At 46.1% G+C, this 26999-nt stretch overlaps 1 protein-coding gene across 9 annotated transcripts in view; it reads left to right on the plus strand.

The window, feature by feature from the left end:
• The first annotated feature begins 385 nt into the window (after positions 1–385).
• The window catches only part of EVA1C (eva-1 homolog C), an 83525-nt gene continuing 56911 nt past the window's right edge, over positions 386–26999 (plus strand). Inside the window, exon 1 of one of the 9 annotated variants that reach the window (XM_082459776.1) lies at positions 386–1560. In XM_082459776.1, the coding sequence (XP_082315902.1) occupies positions 1350–1560 (211 nt within the window). In that variant the 5' untranslated portion in view covers positions 386–1349. The remainder of the gene's footprint in view (positions 1561–26999) is intronic. The other 8 variants (XM_082459779.1, XM_082459772.1, XM_082459774.1 and 5 more) reach the window with 8 other exon arrangements.

Here is a 26999-nt window from a genome sequence, read left to right on the forward strand (position 1 = left end):
CCAGCGAGTCTCGGTTTTCTCCGTCCAGGCCTCCCCGCCGCACTCTGCGGCGTGCGCGGTGCAGTTCAGAGCCGGCCGGCGCAGGGCGCCCGGGCCCGCCCTTGGGCCTCATGATCTACATTTCCGCGTCAGGCCCGCCGAGAACTTGGCATGCCCTCCCGCGGTGTTCGGGAACACTTTGTGCCGAGAGCCCGCCCGCCCGGCCCTCCTCCTTCCCGCCGGCGCCGCCTGGCCCGGACGCCCCGCGCAGTCCGCGGGGTTTGGGTTCCTGGACCCCAGGTACCCCACCCGGCGCGCGGCCACGGAGCCCCCAAGTACTTGTCCTCGGTTGTCCCACGGGCTGGGCGTCCAAACGTAGGTTACACCGCGCGTAATCGAGAGGTTCAGAAAGATGCTGTGGCCCATTTTAAAACAAAGCCCATTTATTGCGTTCGGCGGCTGTTTGTGCCGGTCCAGTGTCAGATCCTCTGAGCGCGGCGGACAACCAGTACCCAAAGGAAACGTAGTCGCAGCGAAAAGAAACCGGTTCTGGAGCCATCTGATCCGTTTTCAGCACAATGCACATCCCTCCTCCCCCCCTCCCCCACTCCCCCCAGCCCCGCGATGGTTCCCCTCCTGGCTGCGTAAGCTTTGGCGTCGGGCAATGCTCCGGGTCTCGGTCTTCTCTTCTGTGAAATGGGGCTAACTGTGCGTGCTTGGTGATTCTGCACGTGGAGCGCGCTGGGTCGCAGAGACGTCAGTGCTGCGGTCCCACACCTCCAGTACCCCACCTTCCCGCGGCCCCCACCCCGGGGCTCCCAGGCTGCAAGCGCGGCTCTGGCTCCTAAGTGCGTCACGGGCACCGGCCGCACTCCACAGACGGCCAGGGCGAGGCTGGCACGGGGCCAGCGCGGGCCAGGCCAGGGGCGCTGAGCCGTCTCCGGGGCGGGGACCCGGGCGTGGAAGGCGCTAAAGTTGCGCGACCCTCGGCGCGCTGTTGGGGGCGCCCTCCGCGGCGGGCTGCGCGCCAGGGACCGGCCTCCGCAGCTCGGGGCGCGAGAGGCTACACTTTCCCTTGGCCCCCCGCCCCCGTTTCCTCCCGCGCGGCCGCAGCGGAGATTTCCTCTCGGGGAAACCACGCGGACTCTTCCCGGGGCTCCTCGCCCCGCCCCAGTTCTCCGCCCCCTCCTCTTTGCTGGGGAGCCGGTGCTAGCCCGCGGCGGGGAGGAGGCTCTGGCAGCCTGGGCCAGGAGGTGGCAGGGGGCCGCGGAGCCGCTGGCTACCAACTCGCCCTGCCATGTGACGCCGCCCTCCGCCCAGCGACCCCCCGCGCCCCGGGCCCGCGCCCGCGCTCTGTCGCGCCGCGCACCATGCTCCTGCCGGGACACGCGCGCCCACCGCCAGCGCCCCAGCCAGCACAGCATCCCGGCCTCCGCAGGCAGGCAGAGCCTCCTGGGCAGCTCCTGCGCCTCTTCTACTGCACCGTCCTGGTTTGCTCCAAAGAGATCGCAGCGCTCACGGACTTCTCCGGTAAGAAGCGACCTCCCTCGCTGTGCGCCCCCGGCGCCGCGGGGCGCCCAGGTGAGCCCTCGGTTGGGGGCAGGCGCCCGAGGGGGCAAGGCCGGGTTGGTTTAAAGTTGGAGCGCGCTCAGAGCCAGTTTTCTGGCCTGATAATAGGAGCCCTTAGCATATTCAGTAGCTGCGCATGTGGGGTGGTGGCAGGGGAGCCCCCCGAGAAGGAAGGTTGGGTAGGGTATTTGGAGTTTTTCCCTCAATGAGTTGACTTCCTCGTCAATTTCCCAGGGTCAGGGACCCGACTCCGATGGATGCGGGCCGGCTTAAAATACCTTAAACTGAGCCCTGTGCCGCGCTCAGCGCTGTTGGAACACGTGTTGTGGTCCACTTTGCACTTGGTTTGCTCTCCGCATAGTCCGGGTGTGCCCCAGCCAGCCTCTCAGGTGCCCACGTAAGGAATCCAGCCCAGAGGACACTTGACCTGAAGTCTGCGCCGACAGGCACGAGGGAAGCCCAAGGGGATGGGAGGTCTGGTGGAGACGCAGTAAGAAGATGAGTAGAAGCTTACAGAACAGAGAGGAGACTGAGGGGTAGGACTTGACCACCAAAAGGCACCAGCGTCTCCCATCTCCATCCCCCATTGCCCGTCCCCCATCGCCTTAACAAAAAAATAACGACTTCCCCCTCCCAGTAAAGGATGAGGCTTTTCTTTGGGGGGATTGCGACCAAGGCTTCCTCAGCTGATCTCAGATAGTTCTGGCGCTGTAGGTGTGGCGCAGCAAAGTGAGAGAAGTTTCTGGGTTGACGAAGGCTATAGGAGCTGCATTCTTACGTTACGCTTGCTTAGAGTAACAACGTCCTTGCAATTGTATCGGACCTGGGTCTCCGTCTGGCGAGGTTGGAGGCCTTTCACCCTTTCCTCGCCCCTGCCCTGCCCAGGAAGCAGCTGAATCCTACTCTTCCTCTTCTCCAACATCTTCTGCCAAGTCCAGGCTTCCCGCATCCCTGCCTGAGGGTCTTTTGTGGTATAATCATGGTAAACAGGAGTCGTTCCTCAACCCTATTTGTGCAGTAGACTAGTACATGGCAGGGGACACTGGCAAACCAGAAGCTGAGTTGGGTTTCTAGTTTACTTACAGAGAATGTCATTGTTAGCTGAGAGCCCTTGGGTCAGAGTTTCTTTGCTTTGAATATTTAATATCAAGGCAGTGTTTCCACCTAGCAAAGGAAGCCAAGATATGTCTATTTGGCAAGGAAACTGTGGTCCTTAAAATCCAGCACTACAGGGTCAGAGCGCTATGGTAAATGTGCTGGGAAAATGCTGAATATCAAGTGCTATTGACTTTTTTTTTTGGTAATAGAACTTTCTTGGCTGCTAGAAAAGTTCTGTCTTTGCTGGTTTAAGCTATGGAAAGCAGTTTTGAATTTAGCCACCATCAAGCTCTGAATATTGTTAAGGAAAGAACTGAAAGCCAACAAGCCCTTCTTTTGTGACATCATTGTAACTGAACAAATATTGCTGTAGGTAAATCGCGGTGTAACCATTAGATTGTTTTCATAGATTAAAGACACTTAGAGTTTGTTTCTTTAGTGAAGCAGTTACAATCCTTGATGCAGTCTATAGGTTACCACCCAAGTTTGGAATTGTCTGTACGGAGCAACTGTTCCAGAGGGTGAACTTGAGCTATCAAGCAGGGATGCTCTGCCCTGGGAAATGGATGTTTTCATACATGTTTTTCTAAATGACTAAACAATAAAAGGAATTTTCTCCTGCTTTTGATGGGAACCTAAATTCCAGGGTTTAAGACTCCCTGAGCCAGCGTTGGGTCGGCGGTGATATTTCCAGGTGCATCCACAAGGAGTTCCCATGTTTCCTCTGGTCAGCCTTGCTCTTCAGTGATGTGAAGACCAGGGAGAAAGTGTCCGGGAGCCTTTTGGGAAGAAGAAAAGAAAAATAGCCTTCTCTGAAACCACAGACACACTCAGGTTTAGATCTAAATTCTATCTTATGTGACATCAGGGAAATATTAGAAAAGGCTCAGGGAGAAGGATGAAGTCTTCAAAGTTGATTCATTTGATTTGAAACTTAATGAACCTTTAGGGACCCCCTAACCATGTGACATACGGCATCGAGGAAAACTCCTAAGCTCCAAAGATGACAGTCTGAGGCTTCAGTTGGATGTTTTCGTTGAAGCAGTGGATCCTGATCACGTGACTCCAACACACACCCCCGCCCCTGCCACCCCCCACTGTGGCCTCAAAGCCTGATGTCTGCTTTCCTGGGGACAGGAGGTCCTATTCCTGCACTTGGAGGGGTGTGTACAAACCAGTGCCTGAAAAAAGACAGTGGACCCTCCCTGTCGGAGCCTGACAGCAATAGCTGAGAGCTGGAGAGCAGCATTTGACAATGTAGTTACTTGCTTGTTCTTCTAAACAAGGGAACATCAAAAAGCCAGAGCGAGGGAGGGTGGAGGGAACTTGGGACCCCTTCAACCTTCGAGAAGAAGGGGATGGAAGAAGGATGGTGAATCCAGGTGAAAGAAAGTGCCAAAATGAAAGGGGTCCCAGCTATTGTCTATAGTATAGGGCCTCCCGGGAGATTAACAGTGCAGAGTTTTGGAAAGTTACTTAAGCCTTTCTCTTCTTTGCAACTCTTCCTTGAGCTTTTTCCTGAGGCTGTCAGCTGGTGTAGTTTTCCTGGGTCATTGATTTTTTTTGCCCCAGGGATTCCAGCATCGGATCTCACTCTTAATAAGCCAGAGGCTGCATCGGGGCCTCCTCCTCCCCCTCCATGCTCGTGACTTGTGCTAATCACCTCCAAGCCTGCTAGGAAACAGGCTCCCTAAACACCCCCTTCCCTCTCCTCCCTGAAGACATTGAGATGCTGCCAGCGGCCACTGGAAGGCTATCATCACTGCATTAAAAACACATCCCAGGAAGGCAAGAACAGTTCATGCAAAATTACTGCCTCTGATCCTTAATCCCAAACTCAAATGCGCTTGGCTTTCATCCACTTTCCTCTGGGATGGTCTTCTGTTCTTTTGACTGCATTCCCAAATTGAGGATTTAGCCTGAGAGGTCCAAACTGATCACTGCTTTTTTTTTTTTAATAGAAATATAATGTCAGCATCATCTTCGTTCAAAGAACAAGGCAGGATGAGGGCAGAGGGGAGGGAGGGGTGCCATTTTGGTTCCAGCCATAAAACGCTAAGGATCCTCTACATTTGGTCCTGCTTTAAAGCGTGGTGTTTCAGTGCATCCCTGAACTTAGCTTGCCATGTCCCTCAGGTCTTGTTCATTTTTTTGGCGGTTTTACTCTTTGCCGAGAGCAGACACAGTCTTCTTCTGCTCTTCCCTTTCTCCCTCTTCTGTTTTGTTTTGTGTTTTCTCTTTTTTTTCTTTCTTTTCTTTCTTCTCAAAGAGGTTCAAAGTGATGGATGGGCTGATGGGCAGAGAGGGAAGGAAAGGATGGAAAATTCATCAAGTTCCCACTTGGATTCCTAGAAAACTCTTGACTTTTGACAAAGTCGTCACGACCACATGTTTACACGTTTGGTTTTACCCTAGGGCACGTAGTGGTAAATGTGGGAAGCAGAAAGGAAAGGAGGTGAGAAACAAGGGGAGCGGAGCAGCTTTTAAAGCCTTCCTTGTACCCAAATGTCCTCAGACCTCAAAGAAAGGGCACTGCACGAGAGAAGTGGGTCTCTGGGCTGACGTCCTACCTCCCGCCCCGGGCATCAGTAGCCCAAGCAAACAAGATGTGGGGCTTGTTATCAGATCATTTGCAGCCCAGCAAATAAGCCCCATCCTAGCTCCTTATTTCATTGGTCAAGAATTTCAGAATGTAGAAAAATGGTCATTCAGTTGATCTTGGGGGCTCGGGGGTGGGAACTTGGTCGTGATGGAGTTGCCCAATTAGCAGAGGTTGAACCTTCCTGTTCTGTTCAGAGAGGCAGTGGGTCTCAACCCTGGCTGCACACTAGAACCGCTTGAGTCCAAACAAATGTATGGATGCTCTAGCAGCAACTCAAGGCTTCTGATTTAATTGATCTGGGAGATCCAGGCATTGGTCTCTTTTTCACAGCCCCCAGGCAATTCTAGTGCACAGCCAGAGTTGAGAACCACTGCTCTGGTGTCAGAGGGCAGGGCTGCCTCCTGTCTTTGTGTCAGTTCATCCAGGGGGACACGAGCATGACGGGGTCTCCCTTCACCCCCATCCCCCCACCCCAGGGCTCACCACCAGGGAGACCAGGATGTATTTTCCCAGTTCTCAGTTTGCCGCTGCATCCCAGCACACACGTATGCACACACTTATACATACATGCACGTGTGCCTATGTGCACACACACAGCTCTGCTTTTTATTACGCCTTGGTCACGTCATCCTTTTATTCAGGATTGTCTTCATTTTTAAAACTTTTATGGAGCGAAAAGCCAGCTCGTAATGAAAGAAAAAACAAAGCAAATATCTGAAGGAGTTGTCCAGCTGTCACAGAAGAAGAGGGATGAAGAGTAAGTGTCTCAAAGGGCTAGTCTGTTTCCATGGAAAGTAACAACGTTTGAAAAGTGTTCTCCCAGCTCTTTCTGTAGCGGAGAAGAGGAGTCTGGGTAAGGGAGTGGTCCTGCTATTGATGGCTTTGGTCTCCCAGGTGCTTTATTGGAAAAGGCAGCCTAGTTGCCGTTTCAAGGAAGGAACAGAAAGGAAGGGAGTAAAAATTAATTGAGCACAGGGTTATCTGATTTCATCCTCATAGCAACACTGTGAGGTAAGTAGTGGTCTCACTTTACCCAGCCTCAGAGAGGTTAAGTGACTTGCCCAAGACCCCCCAGCTAGGAAGCAGAGCAGAGGCAGACCCTAACTCCAGCCCAGGAGTAGGGCCATGCTGGGGGGCTTGGCCCGTGTGGGTGCTGAGTGGGGGACAAAGCCAGAGAAAAAGTGCCACAATTTGCTTAACCTTTCTATGTAGTCCTTGGATTGACCGTGGTGGTTTCAGTTGCCCTCTGAGTAGACTGACCTTTTCCCATTCCTTCCTTCCGCATCTTCTCATCACAATTCATCCATAGTAGGTACAGGCACAAGGTGATTAGCGGATACAGGAGAAAAATGTTAGAACTTCTGTTCTTTTCTATTTGTTTCTTTTCTATCTTTAAAAAGAAGTTATGTTTTGCTTATAATTAACATAAAGTTGAGGGAGTTCCCTGGCTGTCCAGTGGTTAGGACTTGGTGCTTTCACTGCCTTGGCCCATGTTCAATTCCTGGTCAGGGAACTAAGATCCCATACGCCATGCCATGTGGCCAAAAACAACAAAAAACAAAAACAAACAAACAAAACATACAAGTTGACAGTAGAACAATACATAATCTCTTTTAAAAAATTTATTTTATTGAGGTATAGCTGATTTATAACATAATTTCTAAATGTAATATATTGGAGATGTGTTCTCAAAATATTTTTACTGATGGAGTTCATGATTTTAAAAATTTGGAGACCACTGGTCTTCTCAGCCATCCTGTCAGCACCTTTAAAATTCTTGAAAAGGCACCACTTTGGAAATAACATACACTGAAAGAACAACTGCTCCCATGTGACCCAGCCCTACCCCTACCATGCCCACTACCCCAGTTAACAACTGCTAGTAAAATTTAGAGGCAGGATGTGAATCCCGTAACTGTCTTGTTTCAAAAATCCATACTCTTGTCATTCAAGCTAAGTAATGGACGTAGAAGCTAGGGGCGAGGCATTCTGAACTTTTATGATACTTGGCCACTATTTTATTTTATTTTTAAAATTTATTTATTTATTTATTTATGGCTGTGTTGGGTCTTCGTTGCTGTGCACGAGCTTTCTTTAGTTGCGATGAGCGGGGGCTACTCTTCGTTGCGGTGCGCGAGCTTCTCATTGTCGTGGCTTCTCTTGTTGCAGAGCGGGGGGCTCTAGGCACGCAGGCTTCAGTATTTGTGGCACTTGGGCTCAGTAGTTGTGGCTTGCGGGTTCTAGAGCTCAGGTTCAGTAGTTGTGGTGCACAGGCTTAGTTGCTCCACGGCATGTGGGATCTTCCCAGGCCAGGGCTCGAACCCATGTCCCTTGCATTGGGAGGTGGATTCTTAACTACTGTGCCACCAGGGAAGCCCTCAGCTACTATTTCAATGAGGCTGGTGTGTTTGTATCTTTCTGGAAGGAAATAGCTTTCCTGAATAACATCAGTCCTAGAGTCACCTAGATTTTAGCGATAGAAGGAGACTCTCAGATGGGAGGGTGGCTGACCAAGTGATTCTAATCTGTTTTCTCTGAGCTTCTGTCTTTCCCTGTGGGGTCTCTAATTCTGCCACCCCTTAGCTGGCCCCTGTGTGTGCACCATCTCAGTTTAAACTCTGACCCATCGTAAAGGGTATATTCTTTACTTGGTTCCCTTAGCACAAGTAAGAGAAGTTAGTTAAAAATACTGTAGTGTAGGGCTTCCCTGGTGGCGCAGTGGTTAAGAATCCACCTGCCAATGCAGGGAACACGGGTTCGAGCCCTGGCCCGGGAAGATCCCACATGCGTGGAGCAACTAAGCCCGTGCACCACAACTACTGAGCCTGTGCTCTAGAGCCTGCCATCCACAACTGCTGAAACCACGTGCCACAACTACTGAAGTCTGCACTCCTAGAGCCCGTGCTCCACAACAAGAGAAGCCACGACAATGAGAAGCCCGCACACCGCAACGAAGAGTAGCCCCCACTCACCGCAACTACAGAAAGCCCGCGCACAGCAACAAAGACCCAACACAGCCAAAAATAAATAAATAAATAAATAAATAAATTTATTAAAAAAAAATACTGTAGTGTATCAAGAACATAAAGCACTGTGTGCCACACAGTGCTTTAAGAACTTCATGTTTATTAACTCATTTAATCCTCACCTACGAAGGGAATACTGCTATGATAAGTTGAAGAAATAGCATCAAGAGAGGCTAAGTAACTTTTGGGGATTTGAATGCAGGCAGCTTCTCTAATACTAAAACAAATAAATTGCAAGTTGTTTAAAACAGTGCCACTTCTGTAATGTATATCTCTTAATATACCAGATCCAAATCTTTCCCAGGACTTACAGGTATTGTCCATTCCATGTCGTGTCTAGAGATAGCACCGTCCAGCCCCAAATAACTGATTACAGGATAGGATCTATAATCTATTTCTGGAAATATGGTGGAACTGGTGTTCTGGAATTATTTCCCCAACAAAACACTTAGGGCTGCTGAATAAAACATAACAAACATCCTTTAAATGCATGAGTGAGTGACTAAATGCAAGGAGTAGCCAGGGAACAAAAATGAAGAGGGATCAGAGAACTGAAGAAGTTAGCTGGCACCAACCCTATGGCTACACTGGGGCCTTTGATGAGCTTTACAACCAGTATTTAATAGGTACATGAGGGCAAGAGGCAAGACATTAGACCAATGTCAAGTGAGAAATTGGAATAAAGATCTCCTTATAAGGCCAGGACATGGAAGGGCTAAACACTCATAAAAAGATGCATGAAAAACAAATCAGCCTTCCTGTAAAGAAAGATGACAAGGAAATATCTCAGCTTAGGTTCAGGATTGGAGGAAAAAATAATCTCTGTTGAGACTATGTAACCACAGGTCTGCCTTTTCAAGAGTGTGGGTTTTGAATTCACATTGCCTTTACCAGGAAACCCAAGCTGAGAAACTAAAAAAGTTACCCCAGGTTAGTAGTGCCCCAGGGTGCCTGGGAAAAACACACAAATACTCCCTGCATAGAAACATCAACACAGGCCCCACAGATTCTGATAGATAAAATTCTGATTATGAACACAGTATCCACAATTACACTATATGAATAATAGTCAGCAGCAAAAACAACAGAGTTTTTAATAAATAAAATAGGGAATATAAAACATGAAAAAAATAAAAGAGAGAATCTAAAACATGAAGAAAGAATGAAAGGCTATCAAGAAAGATCAGGCATTTTTTTAAGGAATCAAATATATGTACTAACATGAAAAATATATTCATTGAAGTTCAAAGCTTGATGGGTAGATTAGGTGCAGCTGAAGAGAGAAATAGTGAACTGGAAAATAAAGCTGGGAAAATTATCCAGAATGCCGCAAAAGAGATAAAGACATGGAAAAAAGTTTATAAGACATGGAAAATGGAATGAAGGTTCAACATACAGCTGATCAGTATTCCAGAAAGGGAGAATAGGGAAAATGAGGGAAAGGCAACACTCAAAGTGATAATACCTTAGAGTCAATTTTCAAGAGTTGATGAATGATTCAGATTCAAGCATCCCAAGCAAGATAAATAAAAATAAATTTATGCCTAGCATATTAAAACTACAAAATACTAAAACAAAGGGACAGTTTTAAAACGATCAGAGAGAAAAAAATTTTCGTCTATAAAGGCTTTCCCATAACAGTGAGAGCCAGAAGCCAGTCAAATATTTTCCAGGTTCTGGGGGAAAAAAACTGTCAGTGCAGAGCTATATACCCAGCTAAACTATCTTCAAGAGTGAGTATGAAATCAGGGCATGTTTACCACTAATAAATCCTTACTGAAAGAACTACTAAAGAATATACTTCCTGAAGAAGGACACTGAGTCTAGAAGGAAGGCTTGAGATATAAAGAAAAGAAATGATGAGCAAAGAAATGGTATAACTTCTAATGCACTTTACATATATTTTTTGCTGTCTGCCTGCTTAGAGAGTGTCATTTCCTTGCCTTGAGAGAGATGTTCTCTAGGATATCTTGTCCTTTTGGCAGCTAAAATCAAGAGATAGCTTTTTGACCCAGTTGAACTCTTCCACTGACTTATGACTTTCATCCTGAGGGTACCCAAGACTCCTTCCCAGGTGGGCATCAGTTCCCTTGTGAGTACACAGGGGAAGGTCTGTATGAAAGAACAAGAAATGTTCTCAAGTCTTTCAGGTATCAGATGCTGTGCTAGGTATCATATAGGCCTACTCTAAAGAGTCAGTTCTGTCCTGAGAAAGCTTCTTTCTCAGTGGTTTCATAGTCACACAGATAACAAAGCAGTTTGAGGGATGAAGAATAGATTTGGCAGGTCACATTCTCCAAATGGTATCAAAAGCACAGAGCTTGGAATTGAGGGTTTAGTAGTGTATCCATAGACCTACCAGATGACACTGCCCATGTATAGGTTTTACATTTCCACACCTGCATTTCAGGACACCTGTATCACTTGCTCACTCAGGCTGCTGAAGATGAATTTCTTCTGCATTAACAAATTAGGGAATGAAGCGATGCTTGGGGTTAGTTTGGACCTGAGAGTCAAGTTTTCTATACACAGAGAAGCAGGCAACATTAAACTTCAAAACTCAGGCCACTGACTCTGAAATGTATGTTTGCAAACTGTCTGATTTCATGTCTGCCTCAGATGTCCCATGAATACAAATCACCTCATTTGGGGTTGGAGGAGCAGGGAGGAAGAAACCTAAGAATGATCTCCAAAACAAATCTTTAATTTGGATGAGGATAATAGAATGTAATCCCATTTCAAGTCTGTCAGCATTCCTTTGATGATTACAAATGAGTCCCTTTTCCCCCTGCAATGTGGGGGAATAATCTGGATAAAATAACCCTTTTTGTCTGTGAGACCATGAGCAATGCATACTCATGACAGCTCTCAGAGTGGTGTGTCAGAGTCTGCGAAGGGCGCTCTGCTACCAAGTCCTTCCCTTTTTTCTCTTGACTTGGAAGATTTTTCCCTCTTTTCATGTTTGGCAGCTTCCAGAGGTCTCAGGCTTAGAAATCATAAATCAATCGTAGTACTGTACTCTGGAACGAGAGGGACCTGGGTCACGGAGCCCTTTCTCCTCTCTGTTTGTTCAGCGGGAGACAGGTGGAGATGAGAACGCACGATCTTATCTAGGAAGGCCAATTTGTACAGCTTTGGAGGGATACACTTTAAGGAGTGCATGCAATTATAGTCTCCTTTCTATTATAAAAATGTACACTGAGTCAAGTTCAGGCTCACACACCTCTTTTCCGTCCATTTGATGGTGAAGTTAAGGGATAGTCGTTTTTAAACACCTTCTTCTATTTTGTGAGGCCTAAACACACCTCCCAAAGCTAACAATGCCAAATGCTTTGTGGACAAGTCAGACCGGATATAAAGACTCAGGTGCCATCTGCAGCCTCAGGATGAAAAGGGGCCTCAAAGGCCCCGGTGCTGGAGGACCTGCTGTGTGGCGTCTCTCCTGCAGGCTGTGGAGAATTCTACAGAACGGAGCCTGTGGTCTTCTCTGTTTTGCCTCTTTAAACCTCCGTTTAAGCGTGAAGGTCCCTTTCTTCTGATTTACTTTTTTTTTTTTTTTAAGCAAAGGGCTCCAAGATTTTTGTCCCCAGGATTATGTGTAAACAGTGTTATGGATCCCTAAAGCCATAAACCAGTGCTTTGAGGAAGAAGGTCTCCCCTTGTCTCAGACTTCTGCATTTCTTTCTGGCTGTTCAAGGCCGGTTATTTGGGTTGTCAGTCTTCACCAAAAATGCCATGTGGTCCTTATAGTAGATGGCTATCTTCACTCAAGGAAAATTTAGCTTGTCCTAATGTTTAATCTAAACCAGTGATTCTCAATGCTTAGTGAAATAAGACAGAGAAAGACAAATGCTATATGATATTTACTTATACATGGAATCTAAAAAATAATACAAATGAACGTATATACAAAACAGAAACAGACTCACAGCCTTAGAAAACAAACTAATGGTTACCAAAGAGCAGAGGGAAGCAGGGGGAGGGATAAGTTAGGGGCATGGGATTAATAGATGCAAACTACTATATATAAAATAGATAAGCAACAAGCAGTTACTGTATAGCACTGGGAATTATACCCATTATCTTGTAATAAGTTGTAATGGATTATAGTCGGCAAAAATACTGAATCACTGTGCTGCACACCTGAAGCTAACACAATATTGTACATCAGCTATATCTCAATCAAAAAATAAAGAAATAAACCAATGATTCTCAACCCAGGGAGACTTTGTCCCCCCAGGAATATTTGGCAATGTCTGGAGGCAATTTGATTCTTCACAACTAGGGGTGCTATTGGCATCTAGTGAGTAGAAACCACGTATGCTGCTAAACATCCTTACATCAGGCTTTGGTGATTCCAGCAAATTCACTCTTCCCCACAGTCTGCGGAAGTGCAGATATGGTCAGGTAAAGTCCATACCTCACAGCTTGCTGGAATAATAATAATGATGATGACGTAAATTTAAAACTAGTACTTAGCCCTGCAATTTTAACCCAATCTGTGAGACTGAATCACAAACATTTGACATTCTTAACGTAAGACTCTCAGTGTAGCAGACTGCGTATACTCCACCTAATAATTTACCTTGCCGAAGAAAGAGAATACATAAGTGGGTAATGAAGATGAATGGTGCAGACTCTCATGAAAGACCCTGAGGCAGTAGCAAGTCACATTCCAGAAGGTTCCAGAAGGTTCCATGGAAGACTGTAGTTTGAGTTTGGTTCACATGTCACTGTCTGACACAGGATAGTACACATACATGTGTAGTGGCACAGGATAGCCACTACAGCAGGGAATGATCAGGTCCTCGGTCCTCATGCTGAGGTTGAGGAATGCTGGGCCAGACAAGACAACATGCCATGGCTTTATGTTCTACAAGTTGGGAATCTCAAGAAGGTGGGAAAATTTTTTAAAAACCAAGGTTGAGCCTGGAAAACCTAGAGATGGCTCCACGATGCTTTTCTCAAGGCCAGCTTGCCTTCTGCAGCCACCCAAAAGTCTTCAGTTCCTCAAAGCCAAGGACATGGCAATCCAGGCACTGCTCTCATCCAGGAGATTTTTATTCAGGCTCCCCTCACCCCCAGCTTCCTCTATGGAACTTGCCTATGTCTTTGGCCCTTTTCTTCTCCTCATTTCAAGCTCAAATACTCGCCATCGTTAATGTCAATCTAAAATAGCCCTCTGGATGCAGAGGTGTTTAGACTTGAAGTCGCTTGCTCGCTCGCAGTGTGAGGATGTGTTTGCAACACCTCTCAATTATTTCACAACTTCACTGAAACAATCCTAGGCGCGGGGCAGGATGGGGGGGGCAATTTGATTTGAATTTTTAAAAGGAAGAGAGCAAGTCTTGAAAACCATGCTCAGATCTGCTTTTCCTTGGCTCCTCTCACTGCCTCCCCCTACTTTCTTCCTCCTCTGTTCCTGCTTCCCTTCTTCCTGCACCCTGTCTAACCCACCCTCCCCAACCTTTGCACCCACAGACTGGCAGCACATATACCCGCTGACATTTCTGTGCAAAGTCGTGTCCCCATCTGTGCCGCCTGTTATATACTCTCTAAAGAGACCTGTTCAGAGATGGTTCTAAGAGTGTTAATTGCATGGATGAATCATCTAGTGCTATTTCAGTGCAACCCTCCCCACCCCTCTGCGCTGAATGTTATCACCTTATCAGGCCACATTTGAAGCTTCTCTGGTCATGGGACCGGGCATCATTGTAGGGCCCACACTGAGTAGAAGGAGAATCAAACAGATCCCTCTGAAATGATAGCTACAACCCCTGCCCAGAGGCCACCAGACCGGAGGACAGGCACCCACTGTCAGAGCTTGCCTTTCTCTGTCACCCTTCTTTCAAAGAGGTTGCAACACTAATTAAAATATTTCTTTCCTTCTGCCAAACACAGAGAAAATATAGTATTGTTTCCAAAAGAGCAGGCAGGGGCACCAGCAGGAATGGGTGTGCAATATTTGTAAAGTTTCGTGACTCAGTAACTCTGAATCTCCAAGCATTTTAAGAGCTTTGTCCAAAAAAAGGTCTATTGTGTGGCTCTTGGCACTGAAGAAAATAGCAGGCCTGTCAGAACTCTGTTTCAGATTTAATTTTAAAGTGGGTGATGTAAGAATGCCATCCAACGGGAGGGCTTTGCTGCTTTTTCTCATTTCCGCCCATTTTGGTGTGAGAGAACTTGAGTGTTCAGAAACCGTTTATATTAAGAAATTGAAGCATCTTCCCTTGACACCATGTTAATAAAAAGGCACCACATTCCTAAGCAAAGTACAGTATGTCTTTAAAATGAATATGACTTCCTGCAATAAAAGTAAAAACATATTTGACTATATATGTATATTTGATTTTTTGACTATCTCTCTATGTGTGTATATATATTTATGCACATATACAGAGCATCTTCTTGCCAGATCTTTTTTTTAATACACTTTTTAAAAATTATAACTTTTTTCTTTTTTAATTGAAGTATAGTTGATTTACGCTGTTTCAGGTGTACAGCAAAATGATTCAGTTATGTATATATATGTATATATGTGTGTATATATATATATTCTTTTTCAGATTCTTTTCCATTATACGTTATTACAAGATATTGAATATAGTTCCCTGCGCTATACAGTAGGTCCTTGTTGTTTATCTGTTTTATATATAGTAGTGTGTATCTGTTCATCCCAAATTCCCAATTTTTCCCTCCCCTTCCCTTTCCCCTTTGGTAACCATAAGTTTGTTTTCTGTGTCTGTGAGTCTCTGTTTTAACAATGCACTTTTGAAAATGTAGGCCTAGAGACGTTATTGATTTTCCCAAATGCTCCATGCATTTGGTATTTACTTCCGGATACAGATGTTATAAAAATAAGCAGAAAAAAACATTTTATGAAGATGCTCTTTCCTACTTGTTTTCTTCCCAGGATATTAAACAGTGAACAGTGATTTTTTTCATCACATAGACATGTTAATATAGAGTACACATTTATCCTCTATGTCTCTGTGTTAATAAAGATTATATACTGTGTTTTTAAACAAAGAACCAAGGGATTCTATTCAACCATTGGATTCAGCTGAACCATGAGTAGGTTGTAAGCTTCTAGGCTGGGAAAATTTCTCACAATGTTGCCAAGCATCAGTCCATGTTACGGGAGTGACTTTCCCTGCTTCCAACGCCACCGGTCCTCAGCAAAACAGCCTCTATTTCCTTCTTCCTGGTTTCTAGAAAACTCCCTTAAAGACCTGGACAGTCACTGAAATTAAGGTTTGTTTTTTTTTTTAATAATGGGAAATTTAACATGTAGACCCCATACGCAACATGGATTGACCCAGGCTGGGTCCAAGATAAAATCAGATCATGGACAAGAAGATCAGTCCCGGGAAACCGAACACAGATAAACCCACCATGACTCTCCACAGCCCCAGGTTGTTACTGTGAGGAAGGTCTGGCCAAAGGGAATGTCTTAGTTACTTGCTCCTGTGTGTGTAGCTAAATGCGTGTGTGCGTGCACACACACACACAGGTGAGGGGCCTTTCATTCTCAGAATGCAGTCAGACAGTGACATGTGAACCAAACTCAAACTACAGTCTTCCATGGAACCTTCTGGAACCTTCTGGAATGTGACTTGCTACTGCCTCAGGGTCTTTCATGAGAGTCTGCACCATTAATCTTCATTACCCACTTACGTATTCTCTTTCTTTGGCAAGGTAAATTATTAGGTGGAGTATACGCAGTCTGATATACTGAGAGTCTTAACGTTAAGAATGTCAAATGTTTGTGATTCAGTCTCACAGATTGGGTTAAAACTGCAGGGCTAAGTACTAGTTTTAAATTTACGTCATCATCATTATTATTATTCCAGCAAGCTGTGAGGTATGGACTTTACCTGACCATATCTGCACTTCCGCAGACTGTGGGGAAGAGTGAATTTGCTGGAATCACCAAAGCCTGAGAACCAGGGGAAAGGGTTAAGCATTTCTCACTGCAGGGCATTCGGGGCCCAGGGCTGATGCCATTGCATACTAAATCCTTCCTCGATTGGATTTTAATACAATTATCACCAAGGAATTAAGTCACAAAAGGACAATATACAGACTTTAGAAACAGAGCTGTCCAACAGAAATATGATGTAATCCATGTAGGTAATATTAAATATTCCAGTAGCCACATTAGAAAAAGTAAAAGAGGTGAAATGAATTTCCATAGGAAATTTTATTTAAGCCAATGTACCCAAAGTATCATTTCCACCTTAATAAGTATTTTTAAAATTATTAATGTAGTCTGCCTGCGAGTGCAGGGGACACGGGTTCGAACCCTGCTCTGGGAAGATCCCACATGCCACGGAGCAACTAGGCTGTGAGCCACAACTACTGAGCCTGCACGTCTGGAGCCTGTGCTCCGCAACAAGAGAGGCTGCGATGGTGAGAGGCCCGTGCATCGCGATGAGGAGTGGCCCCCGCTTGCCACAACTAGAGAAAGCCCTCACACAGAAACGAAGACCCAACACAGCCATAAATAAATAAATAAATAAAATTTAAGAAAAAAAATTATTAATGAGATAGTTTATGTTCTTTTTTGCTGATGAAGACTTGGAAATGCTGTATGTATTTTACACTTACAGCACATCTCAATTCAGACTGGCTGCATCTCAAGTCCTCAGTAGCCACGTGTGGCCCGGGGCCGCCATACTGAGCAGCACAGTGGTAGAAGGTTGAGCAGGGCATGGAAGTCTATAGATGTCTAGAGCTGGGCAGAGTTGAGGTCGGGGATCAGCGCAGAGCCTCAGGCCTCAGCTCTTGGTGAGGGCATCTTCTTCTCACAGAGCCCCCGTCAGGCTGCCTCGTGAAGGGGCCAGTGCCAGCTGCCCCAGTTCCTCCCTGGGAGCTTGGCCTCCCCAGCTTGCCTCCTTGCTGCATGGAGGAGGATTGGTGTCCTCATGCTTCCTCCAAGCCCTTTCCCAAGAATCCTCCTAGATTTCTGTCCTTGGACAGGGAGAGGGCTGCCGGGAGTCACCAAACTATAACAGAACCTTCCAGCAATACCAGAAATTGATGAGCCCTACTCGCCTTAATCCCTTTTTGCCACGTGGACATCACAAGGGTTTCAGGCTGTCATCCTGTGCAAACCCACCGCGAGGCATCGGGGCTCAGGGGTGCAAGAGTTTTTGAACTGTGCATCCTTCTCCTGGAAAGCTTATTTCTCCCAGAGGCTGCTCTTGGTTAACCTTAGCCCACAGCGGAGAGAACACAGGCTGGGTACCAGTAAGGGATCTACCAGGATGTCTCCCAGCTTATTAGAGGCAGGACCAAGATTGGACTCAGGACTCGGCTCCTGTTTGGCATCACCATGCTGCCCGCAGGATCAGCTCTCAAAAGGAGCAGATGACGGAATTCCCTGGCGGTCCAGTGGTTAGGACTCAGTGCTCTCATTGCTGGGGACCAGGTTCGATACAAAAAAAACGATAATAATAAAATAAAAAGGAGCAGACATGAGGGGTTCAGAAAGACCCCAGCCCAGAACTCTCCCCTGCCCTGATAATACCACGGGCTGAACTGGCTGTTTATTATTCCTCTGGGCTCATGCTAGAATCACCTTGGGGGTGTTTTCAAATATACTGATGTCTGGAGCTCCTCCCCAGGCTAATTGAATTGGAATCTCTGGGCTGGGACCTGGGCATTGATATTTTTAAATCTCCCGAGGTGGTTCTGATATTCAGTCAAGGTTGGCACTTGCTGGAAAGCATGGCACACTTTTAAATCTGTCCATGTATTTATTCAATATTAAATATTTATTATTATTTTTCCAGACACAGAAAATTTGTAATACCAGTCCAAAGACTTCCTTTATACTCTTCACTCAGATTCCTTAATACTCTTCACTCAGATTCCTTAAACGTTTCCATTTTATCACATTCGCCTTATTCTTTTCTAAGTTGCAGGTAAGATGTCCTTTACTCCCAAGTACTCCCATGTGTTCCTTAAGAACAAGGACAGTCTCTTACATAACCAAGAGCAATGATCAAAATCAGGAAATGAACCTGCCGCAATACTGTTTTCTAATCTACAGACCTCATTCAGATTTCACCAGTTGTCCCAATAACGTGCTTTAGAGCGAAAGAAAACCTCAGCTCATGCGTTATTTTCAGTTGTCATGTCTCTTTAGTCTCCTTGCAACCTAGAATGGCTCCCAGTCTGTATCTTTCACGACGCTGGCATTTTTGAAGATTATGAGACGGTCATTTTATAGCCTGTCCCTTAGTTTGGATTTGTCTGATGTTTTATTCTTATGCGTTTGGGCAGGACGTTACAGCAATGAAGCTGTGTTCTTTTCTGTGCATTGCATGGGGAGGAACGGGATGTTGGTCACCCCATTACTCTGAAGTGACTTTGATGTTTGGTGAAGGTGCCTTTGGGATGACAGATGCCATCATCAGCCATCCTCACACAAATTGAGTTACTGTAGGTAGCAATACATCTAGCAAAGCTGTTAGGGTCTTGAACTTAGGAGAAGCAAGTCTTAAAGCAGAAGAGGGGAAAGAATAAAAAGGTTCTGGAACCTGGAGCTTTGGCAAGGGGAACTGGTCCAGGAGAGGCACAGCCAATGTTGCTGCTGGCGTTGGGATGAAGTGACAGGACAGCATTTGTTCTGGAAGGGGCTTCGGATTAGGGAGAGGGGCAAGAAGAGAGACTGCTTACCTGTGGCTTTGGTGAGGACTGAAATGTTCCTTTTTAATCCTCCATCTAAATCAGAGCAACTCACTCTTTCTAAGCTTTGGTGCACCTCGCAGCTCCATCTGTCTTTTCATTTGGGATCAATAGCTTCCAGTTTAGCCCCAGATATAATTCCTGTTAAGATCATGACCAGCTTGACACTTCCGGTAACTCAATCTGTTTATTATCTGTTGCATATCTTCAGATCAGATGTGGTTTTTACCACTTCAAAGAGCACTAGAACTTCAACTGATGGAATGCATCCATTTTGCTTCTGGCTCAGAAGACCTTCTTATTCCACAGATGAAGCCTATTACTTGTTTTAATAAATTATCAAAACTTGGTTTTCCTTGTGTGTGCATGTAGGGAACAGTGTATTGACTGAGGTGGAGCCGGAGATGGTGTTTATTTCTGTCCATCTGGTATACCAGGCCTCCCGAGGGCCCCTGAGTAGCAAGCAGTTTCCCTCCTGCACTGCTGTCGGTATTTCTGCTCATGGTTGTCTTTGGCTCATTATCAGAATGTGTCATTCCCTTTTCTTTGTTCCCTCTCCTTACTTCATATATTTACCTTCACCTGGGCTGTTGGAGAAACGTCACATTGTCATGGAGATAGTAGCCACAACAAATTTAAGTTCCCCAAACTCACGCTGTCCCTCGGTCACTTCCTCATACCACTGAACCAAACAACAACAAATGGAGGTAATAATAATAATAAGGATGAATGTTTATGCACAGCTGACTCTGGATGTTCCCCCCAAAAAAGATATTGGAGTCTTAACCTGGTACCTGTGACCTTATTTGGAGATAGAGTCTATATAGAAGTAATCAAGTTAAGATGAGGTTATTACAGTGACCCCTAATCCAATATGACTGGTGTCCTTAAAAAAAGGGGAAATTTGGGCTTCCCTTGGTGGCACAGTGGTTGAGAATCTGCCTGCCAATGCAGGGGACACGGGTTCGAGCCCTGATCTGGGAAGATCCCACATGCTGCGGAGCAACTAGGCCCGTGAGCCACAACTACTGAGCCTGCGCATCTGGAGCCTGTGCTCCGCAACAAGAGAGGCCGCGATGTGAGAGGCCCACGCACCGCGATGAAGAGTGGCCCCCGCTTGCCCAACTAGAGAAAACCCTCGCACAGAAACGAAGACCCAACACAGCCAAAAATAAATGAATAAATAAATAAATTTTTAAAAAAGGGGAAATTTGGACCCAGAGAGACCCACAGGGAGAAGGCCATGTGAAGAGTACAGTTATGCTGCCATAAGTCAAGGAACTACCATAGCTAGGGGAGAGGCCTGGAACACAGCCTTCCCTAGAGCCTTCGGAGGGAGCGTGGCCCTGTTGACACCTTGATTTTGGATCTCCGGCCTCCAGAACTGTGAGGCAATACATTTCTGTTCTAAGCCACCGAATTTGTGGTACCTTGTTACAGAAGCCACAGGAAATTAATACAGCAGAGTTCTGAGCACTACGCATATGATAGCTCAGTTAATCTTGACAACGGTCCCCTGAGATAGGAGTTATTATCGTTACCTTCATTTTATAGATGCCTGTCTGAGGCTTAGAGAGGTCGGGCAGTTTGCTCAAGGTCTCTTGAGCTGATAAAACCCCGCTTTACTCAACCCTGTAATATCCACCTCTGGCTGTCATCTTACTTCTCACCTCTCCTCCACAGCCACCCTGTACCTCTTCCTCCCTCCCGTCCTCCTTCCCTCTCGGTCTCCTCTAAGGCGCCTTCTCTGTTGTTCTACCTCTTGAAGGTGTGCATTCCCCAACGTCCCTGTCCTTGGCTCTTCTCACACTAGCCGTTCCCTCAGGTTTCACCTGTGTGCTGATCACTTCCTGGTTTCCCTCCTCCCAGGTCCCTCTCTGGAGCTTCTGACTCTGGACACTCTGCTGGGACGCCCCACGGGCACTCAGAACAGAGTCACAAACCCTGCTTTTTTTTTTTATTTTTATTTTTTTATTTATTTATGGCTGTGTTAGGTCTTCGTTTCTGTGCCAGGTCTTTCTCTAGTTGTGGCAAGCGGGGGCCACTCTTCATCGCGGTGCGCGGGCCTCTCACTATCGCGGCCTCTCTTGTTGTGGAGCACAGGCTCCAGACGCGCAAGTTCAGTAATTGTGGCTCACGGGCCCAGTTGCTCCGCGGCATGTGGGATCTTCCCAGACCAGGGCTCGAACCCATGTCCCCTGCATCGGCAGGCAGACTCTCAACCACTGTGCCACCAGGGAAGCCCACAAACCCTGCTTTTGATGCTGGATTTCCCAAGAGGACAGCATCACCAGTTCAAACCCTGGGAGGCATCCCTAAGTCTCCCTTGTCCCTGTGCCCCTCATCCCCATCTCCCGTTCCCACCGATGCTAAGGCTAAATCACTGTCATTTCAGTCTGGACCCAGCTGCATAATCAGCAGGACCCAAATGCCAAATGAAAATAGGGACCCCCTTGTTCGAAAATCAGGGGGAAAGAGCTGTTAAAGGCACTAAAATATGAAGTTTTCTTGTCACGCTGGTTTTTATTTGCTCTTCAGTGTTCTAAGTGGAAAAAAAAATGGACACTTTAAATTATTAGCATGGATTTTATTGATCATCTTCATATTAGGCTATGCCAGTTTTAAATACAAATATAAGAGCGTCGAGCAGGTATATGGAATTACAGAAATGACACATCCTTATTTTGTGTATGTAGTGCCCATCCTGCTACTGCTGTCTACCTTGTCTCTTACTGATGTGTAAGGAATGATTGAAAGGAAAAGAAGCTGTGGGTTCCTCTGTCTTTCCCTTTCCTTCTATGTCATCGTTTTCAGCGTAAGTATCTGGCTAATGTAAACACAAGTGAAAAAAGATACGGTGGGTTTCTTGGTTGTCCCTGTTTCTTACGATGCACTTGCCGTCCTTCCTCATTCAAAGCAGATTCCTGTTCTCACAGAGGGCGTGGCCTCTCAGAGCTGTCCGCCTCTCTGCTTACCCAGTTGGAGATGTAACGCGCTTTCCTGATGCTCACTTTGAGATTTGCCGGTCGGATCGCACTTCTGCCAGAATTCTATGCTCGGGGCATGTCAAACACTACCTGGCAACGTGGTGGGAAACAACAGTGGGAACGTAGGTTACGGGGGTCTCCTCTGCCCAAGCACATGCCCCGTTGGCCTATGGAGCTTCGTTTACAAAACACAAGTTCAAAGATTAAATTATTAAAGAGTTTCAAGTTGGTCACAGCAGAGCAATAAACCAAGAGCTGGGCTCTTCTGAGCCTGGGGCTGGCTCTGTGCACCATTGTAGACCCACGATGTCGACTCTTGATCTCCATCCCTCCCTCCCCGTCCCCCTGCCACTGTCTTAGCTCAAGCCTTCATCCTTGTCCCCCAGAGGACTGCAGCCACCCTAATTTCTTCATAGGTCTCTGCAGTCCATCTAACACAGGCCACTGGATTCAGGAATTGCCAATCTGACCAGCATCACTTGCCTGCCTTCGAGCCTGCAGTGGCTCCCATCTGACTTCAGGTTAAATACAAACTCCGTAGGAAGACCTTGCTAACTTCGTCAGCCTTCCCTCCTGACTTCATACCCTGTACACTGACAACGCCGAATGTCTAGCTCCCTTTGAGCCTTTGCACATCTGCCCCTGCTGCCTGAGGCTCATTTTCACCTGGTTACCTCCTGCTTTTTCTTCAGGCATCACCTCCCACCTGGAAGCCCTCCTCGCCTCCTTCTCGGGTGGGTCAGATGTCTCTTGTTATTGCCCCCTGCCCACCAGACACCCCCTGTGCTCCTCTACCACAGCATTTAAAATCACTCTGAGCATAATACTATGGCAAAGTGTAGAGAGAGAAGTGGTGAGCAGTTCTTCCTTTATTCGGCGTCCTGGACTCAGGCAGGGATAATGAGGGGCCCTTGAACCTGGAGTAGAGACTCAGGCCCAGAGTCAGAGCAGGGTCTCACCCGGGTCCCCATCACCAGTGGGGCGTGAGATCTTTTGTGCCGCCGAAAGTGGAATACTTCCCTGACATCTCAGAGGGCTGTCATGAGGACCATCATGAGCTAGGAGATGACAAGGCTTTTATTAAAGGTTGAACATTTTATAAAAAGGAAGAATGAATAATTATATATATATTTTGAAGCAAAGACCAAGTTCTGCCACATGGAGACTTGTTCTGAAGGCAATCCCAGTTCTGCATGTTTGAATTACCTATAAAGGTTAGTGCTTTTGTCGCAGTGTAAATCCCACTCTATCCTTAATATAGAAATACACTGGGTTCTCATTATTCGAGGTGGTATGTTCTATAGAGTCCTGCTGTATAGCACTGAATTAGCAAATATTGAGACATTGTTCCCCTGAGAATGCACAACCTAATTTTATACATGTTTCTGCTTAATGACACCTTATTTTATAAAAATTTTTATTGGAGTATAGTTGACTTACAATGTTGCATTAGTTTCAGGTGTACAGCAAAGTGAATCAGTTATACATATACATATATCCACTCTTTTTAGCTTCTTTTCCCATGTAGGCCATTACAGAGTATTGAGAAGAGTTCCCTGTGCTATACAGTAGGTCCTTATTAGTTATCTATTTTATATATATTAGTGGGTATATGTCGATCCCAATCTCCCAATTTATCCCTCCCCTCCCTTACCCTGTGGTAACCATAAGTTTGTTTTCTACATCTGTGACTCTATTTCTGTTTTGTAGATAAGTTCATTTGTACCCTTTTTTTAGACTACACATATAAGCGGTATCATATGATATTTGTCTTTCTCTGTCTGACTTCATTCTGTATGACAATTTCTAGGTCCATCCATGTTACTGCAAATGGCCTTATTTTGTTCTTTTTCATGGCTGAGTAATATTCCATTGTATGTATGTACCACATGTTCTTTATCCATTCCTCTATTGATGGGCATTTAGGTTGCTTCCATGAAAGACACCTTATTTAACACCCATTGTTGATTCATTAACATTGAACTCACGGCCAACAGCACTGTGATTCGTGCCTGGGCACAGCCCCTCTAACACATGTATTTTCTCCGTAAGGCCCATCCCAGCTTCTTGCACTTGAGAACATGAGACAGTGCTGCACCACCGGTCTTGGGGCTATTTGACACAGCAAAATCACCAGCACAAAGCACAAAAATGTGAAAAACCTGGCACTAGGTAGACTATGAAAAGGACACATGTTTATGGTATGGGAGCTGAAGCCAGAAGGCAGAGCGTCACCTGGTTCCACTTCGGCTGGGACCACGCACACTGGGTGACTCAAATTCTCCCAAGAAATGGCTAGGAAAGCCCTGGGAAGATTGATTTGGGGGGGTTTCAAATAAATATTAGTAGGCAAGTTTGCAAAAAACATTGCGAATTATCATGAGGGTCAGCTGTATATACCAATGAACCAGGGTTGGATTTTCCTCTACTTAGCCATCCAGAAGATGGCCAGAAGCCAATCGGTAGAATAAGACTCCAGCATGGTGGTGAATAAAGTAGACATAACGGGATGTAATCGCTCAACTGTCACCCAAACAGTTGTGTATAAAAGAAGGCAACAGACCCAGAATAGCAAGTGTAAGCTGAGGGCCGTCAGAAGTAACAGGTGTCAGCCAGGGAAGGATACAGAAAAGTAAATAGAGAGCTCAGAGGAGAATGAAGAAAGCGTGGGTCCCTGGGGCCACTGAGTGAAGCTGAGTCCACTGGAGAAGGTTTACACCAGGGGCCAGCGTGCCAGGGACTCAATTAAGGATGAATATAATGATTAAGGCCAGGCCGGCCTGATTACCATGCGGGCGCCCGTATTTCTTTACATTTGCCAGCCTCCCCTGTTTCTGCAAAATACAAAAGAAGAAATGCTGCTACTTCCCCTAATTCTAAGGTGAAACCAAAGAAGGGGGAAGCGAAATGACCTGCCCAAAATCCTGTTAAACCCACGAGGAGGCTGTAACAGATACAGTCGGTCACCTGGCCTGTTCAGCACAGCCTCTTGGATATGAAGGTTACATCTGTTGCAAGTTTTAGAAACTTCCCTGCTCTGGTTTTGTTAACTGCCTAGGGAACAAAGCGTGTTTAGTCAAAAGTCCAGCAAATCTGTCCTGCCCCTAAATCCAATCATTTTAACCTTCCAAGTAGCTTTCTGAGGTTTACAGCACTGCTCACCAGTCATCATCTTTAAGGAAAAAGTTTTATTATTATGAGCAGTGAAATCACTATATAATTTTCCAGTTAACTGAATAAAGCTCAAAATGCACGCCCCGAAGTCTTTCTACCTTGAGCGCATCAAGCCACCTTGATCATCCTACACATCCTGAGCGTGGACTGTCGGGAAATTAACAGTCTGGAGTTGAAAGGCTGTTTCAGGGGCTTCTTGGAGAGGCAGCGCCTCTCTGCCCCCGCATCCATGTGTTGGGCTGTGTTGGGCCCTCTGGTTGGTCGGCTTCCCTGAGTGTTTCTGAGAGCCTTTTGTTGTACGTGGGGATAGAGCCACTAATTTGGCCAATTCCAAGCAGGAAAGATCAAGTGTAGATTTCACATCTGAGTTTTAAGTGCGGATTAAAAGTTGCATTAAGTTATCAAATGCACCTCCATCCTGCCTTAATCGCCAAGTGGCTCTGTAGTTTGGGGGCAACTCTGCATCCCAAAGAAAAGAAAAAGTATTCCGTGTAAAGGCTTCAGGCAAATGGGGATTGATCCAGTTACTTTTAAACAGCTCTAATCCAGGTGGTGTTGGCTGAATAACTTTCTGGGGTGGGTACCTCGTTACCGAATAAGGTGTTCCTTTTTATAGGATGTGAAATCTTGGGTTGAAAAGGCACAAAGGAGCTCCTACCAGACTGACAGTGTCTCCATGTAGAGAAATACAGCAGAATCAGGGGTAGTGGGGCAGGAAGTGCATGTTTCTCAGAGCAGCTAGGGAAAGCCTGTCTGATAAGGTTACATTTGAACAAAGGTCAGGATGCAGGGAGGGAGGGAGAAAGTAGACACTCGAAGGAAGAAGCTTTCTGGTGAACAGAACAGCCAAAGCAAAGGTCCTGAGGTGGGAGTATGTGTGGCTTTTTTTTTTTTAATTAATTTATTTTTGGCTGCATTGGGTCTTCGTTGCTGCACGTGGGCTTTCTCTAGTTGCACCAAGTGGGGGCTACTCTTCGTTGCGGTGTGCAGGCTTCTCATTGCGGTGGCTTCTCTTGTTGCGGAGCATGGGTCTAGGCATGCGGGCTTCAGTAGTTGTGGCACGCAGGCTCAGTAGTTGTGGCTCGCAGGCTCTAGAGCACAGGCTCAGTAGTTGTGACGCACGGGCTTAGTTGCTCCGCGGCATGTGGGATCTTCCCGGACCAGGGCTCGAACCCGTGTCCCCTGCATTGGCAGGCGGATTCTTAACCACTGCACCACCAGGGAAGTCCCTGTGTGGCATTTTTGAGAAACAAGATCACTGTGGCTGGAGCTGAGGAGGAGAGTTATAAGGATGAGGTCAGGTAGGTAGTGGAAGGGGGCTCGATCTCATAAAGACTTCAGATTTTTTTGTTTGAATGAGTCGAAAGCCAAATAATGGATTGACACGTGTAAACAAATGCTTAGACAGGCACAAGGATCTGATCCATATGTATAAATACACACCTGGTCATCCACACAGAAAAATCCGCTTAATATATATGAATATATAGGGAAAAGTATGGGGTTTGGTGAATCAGAGGGTCAGCGTGCAGAAAGGGAAAAGAAGGAGATGTTGGGAGAAAAACTAACAAGATAAGAGATCATTGACTAAATGATTGTCAGAAACCAGAGTTAAATACAAGAATTCAAAGCCCAGGGGAAGTGGAAAAATGGGACCTGGATGCCATGTGGCGCTCGTGAAAGATGAAAAAATGTTCATTCCTTAGGCAGAAAAGTCACAGAGAAGAGCCGGGCGGCTGTCACTTTTCTTGTCAAATGTTAGCAGCCAACTTCCAGGGTTATTTTTTCCATTATTGTTGATCAGAAATTTGAAAGTATTTTAATCACATACACTTTGGGGTTCCTTTAAATGCTCTTGAAACAATGGCA

This window comes from Balaenoptera physalus (genome assembly GCF_965194825.1).
Source record: "Balaenoptera physalus genome assembly, chromosome: 4".
In the NCBI taxonomy this organism is placed as follows: domain Eukaryota; kingdom Metazoa; phylum Chordata; class Mammalia; order Artiodactyla; family Balaenopteridae; genus Balaenoptera; species Balaenoptera physalus.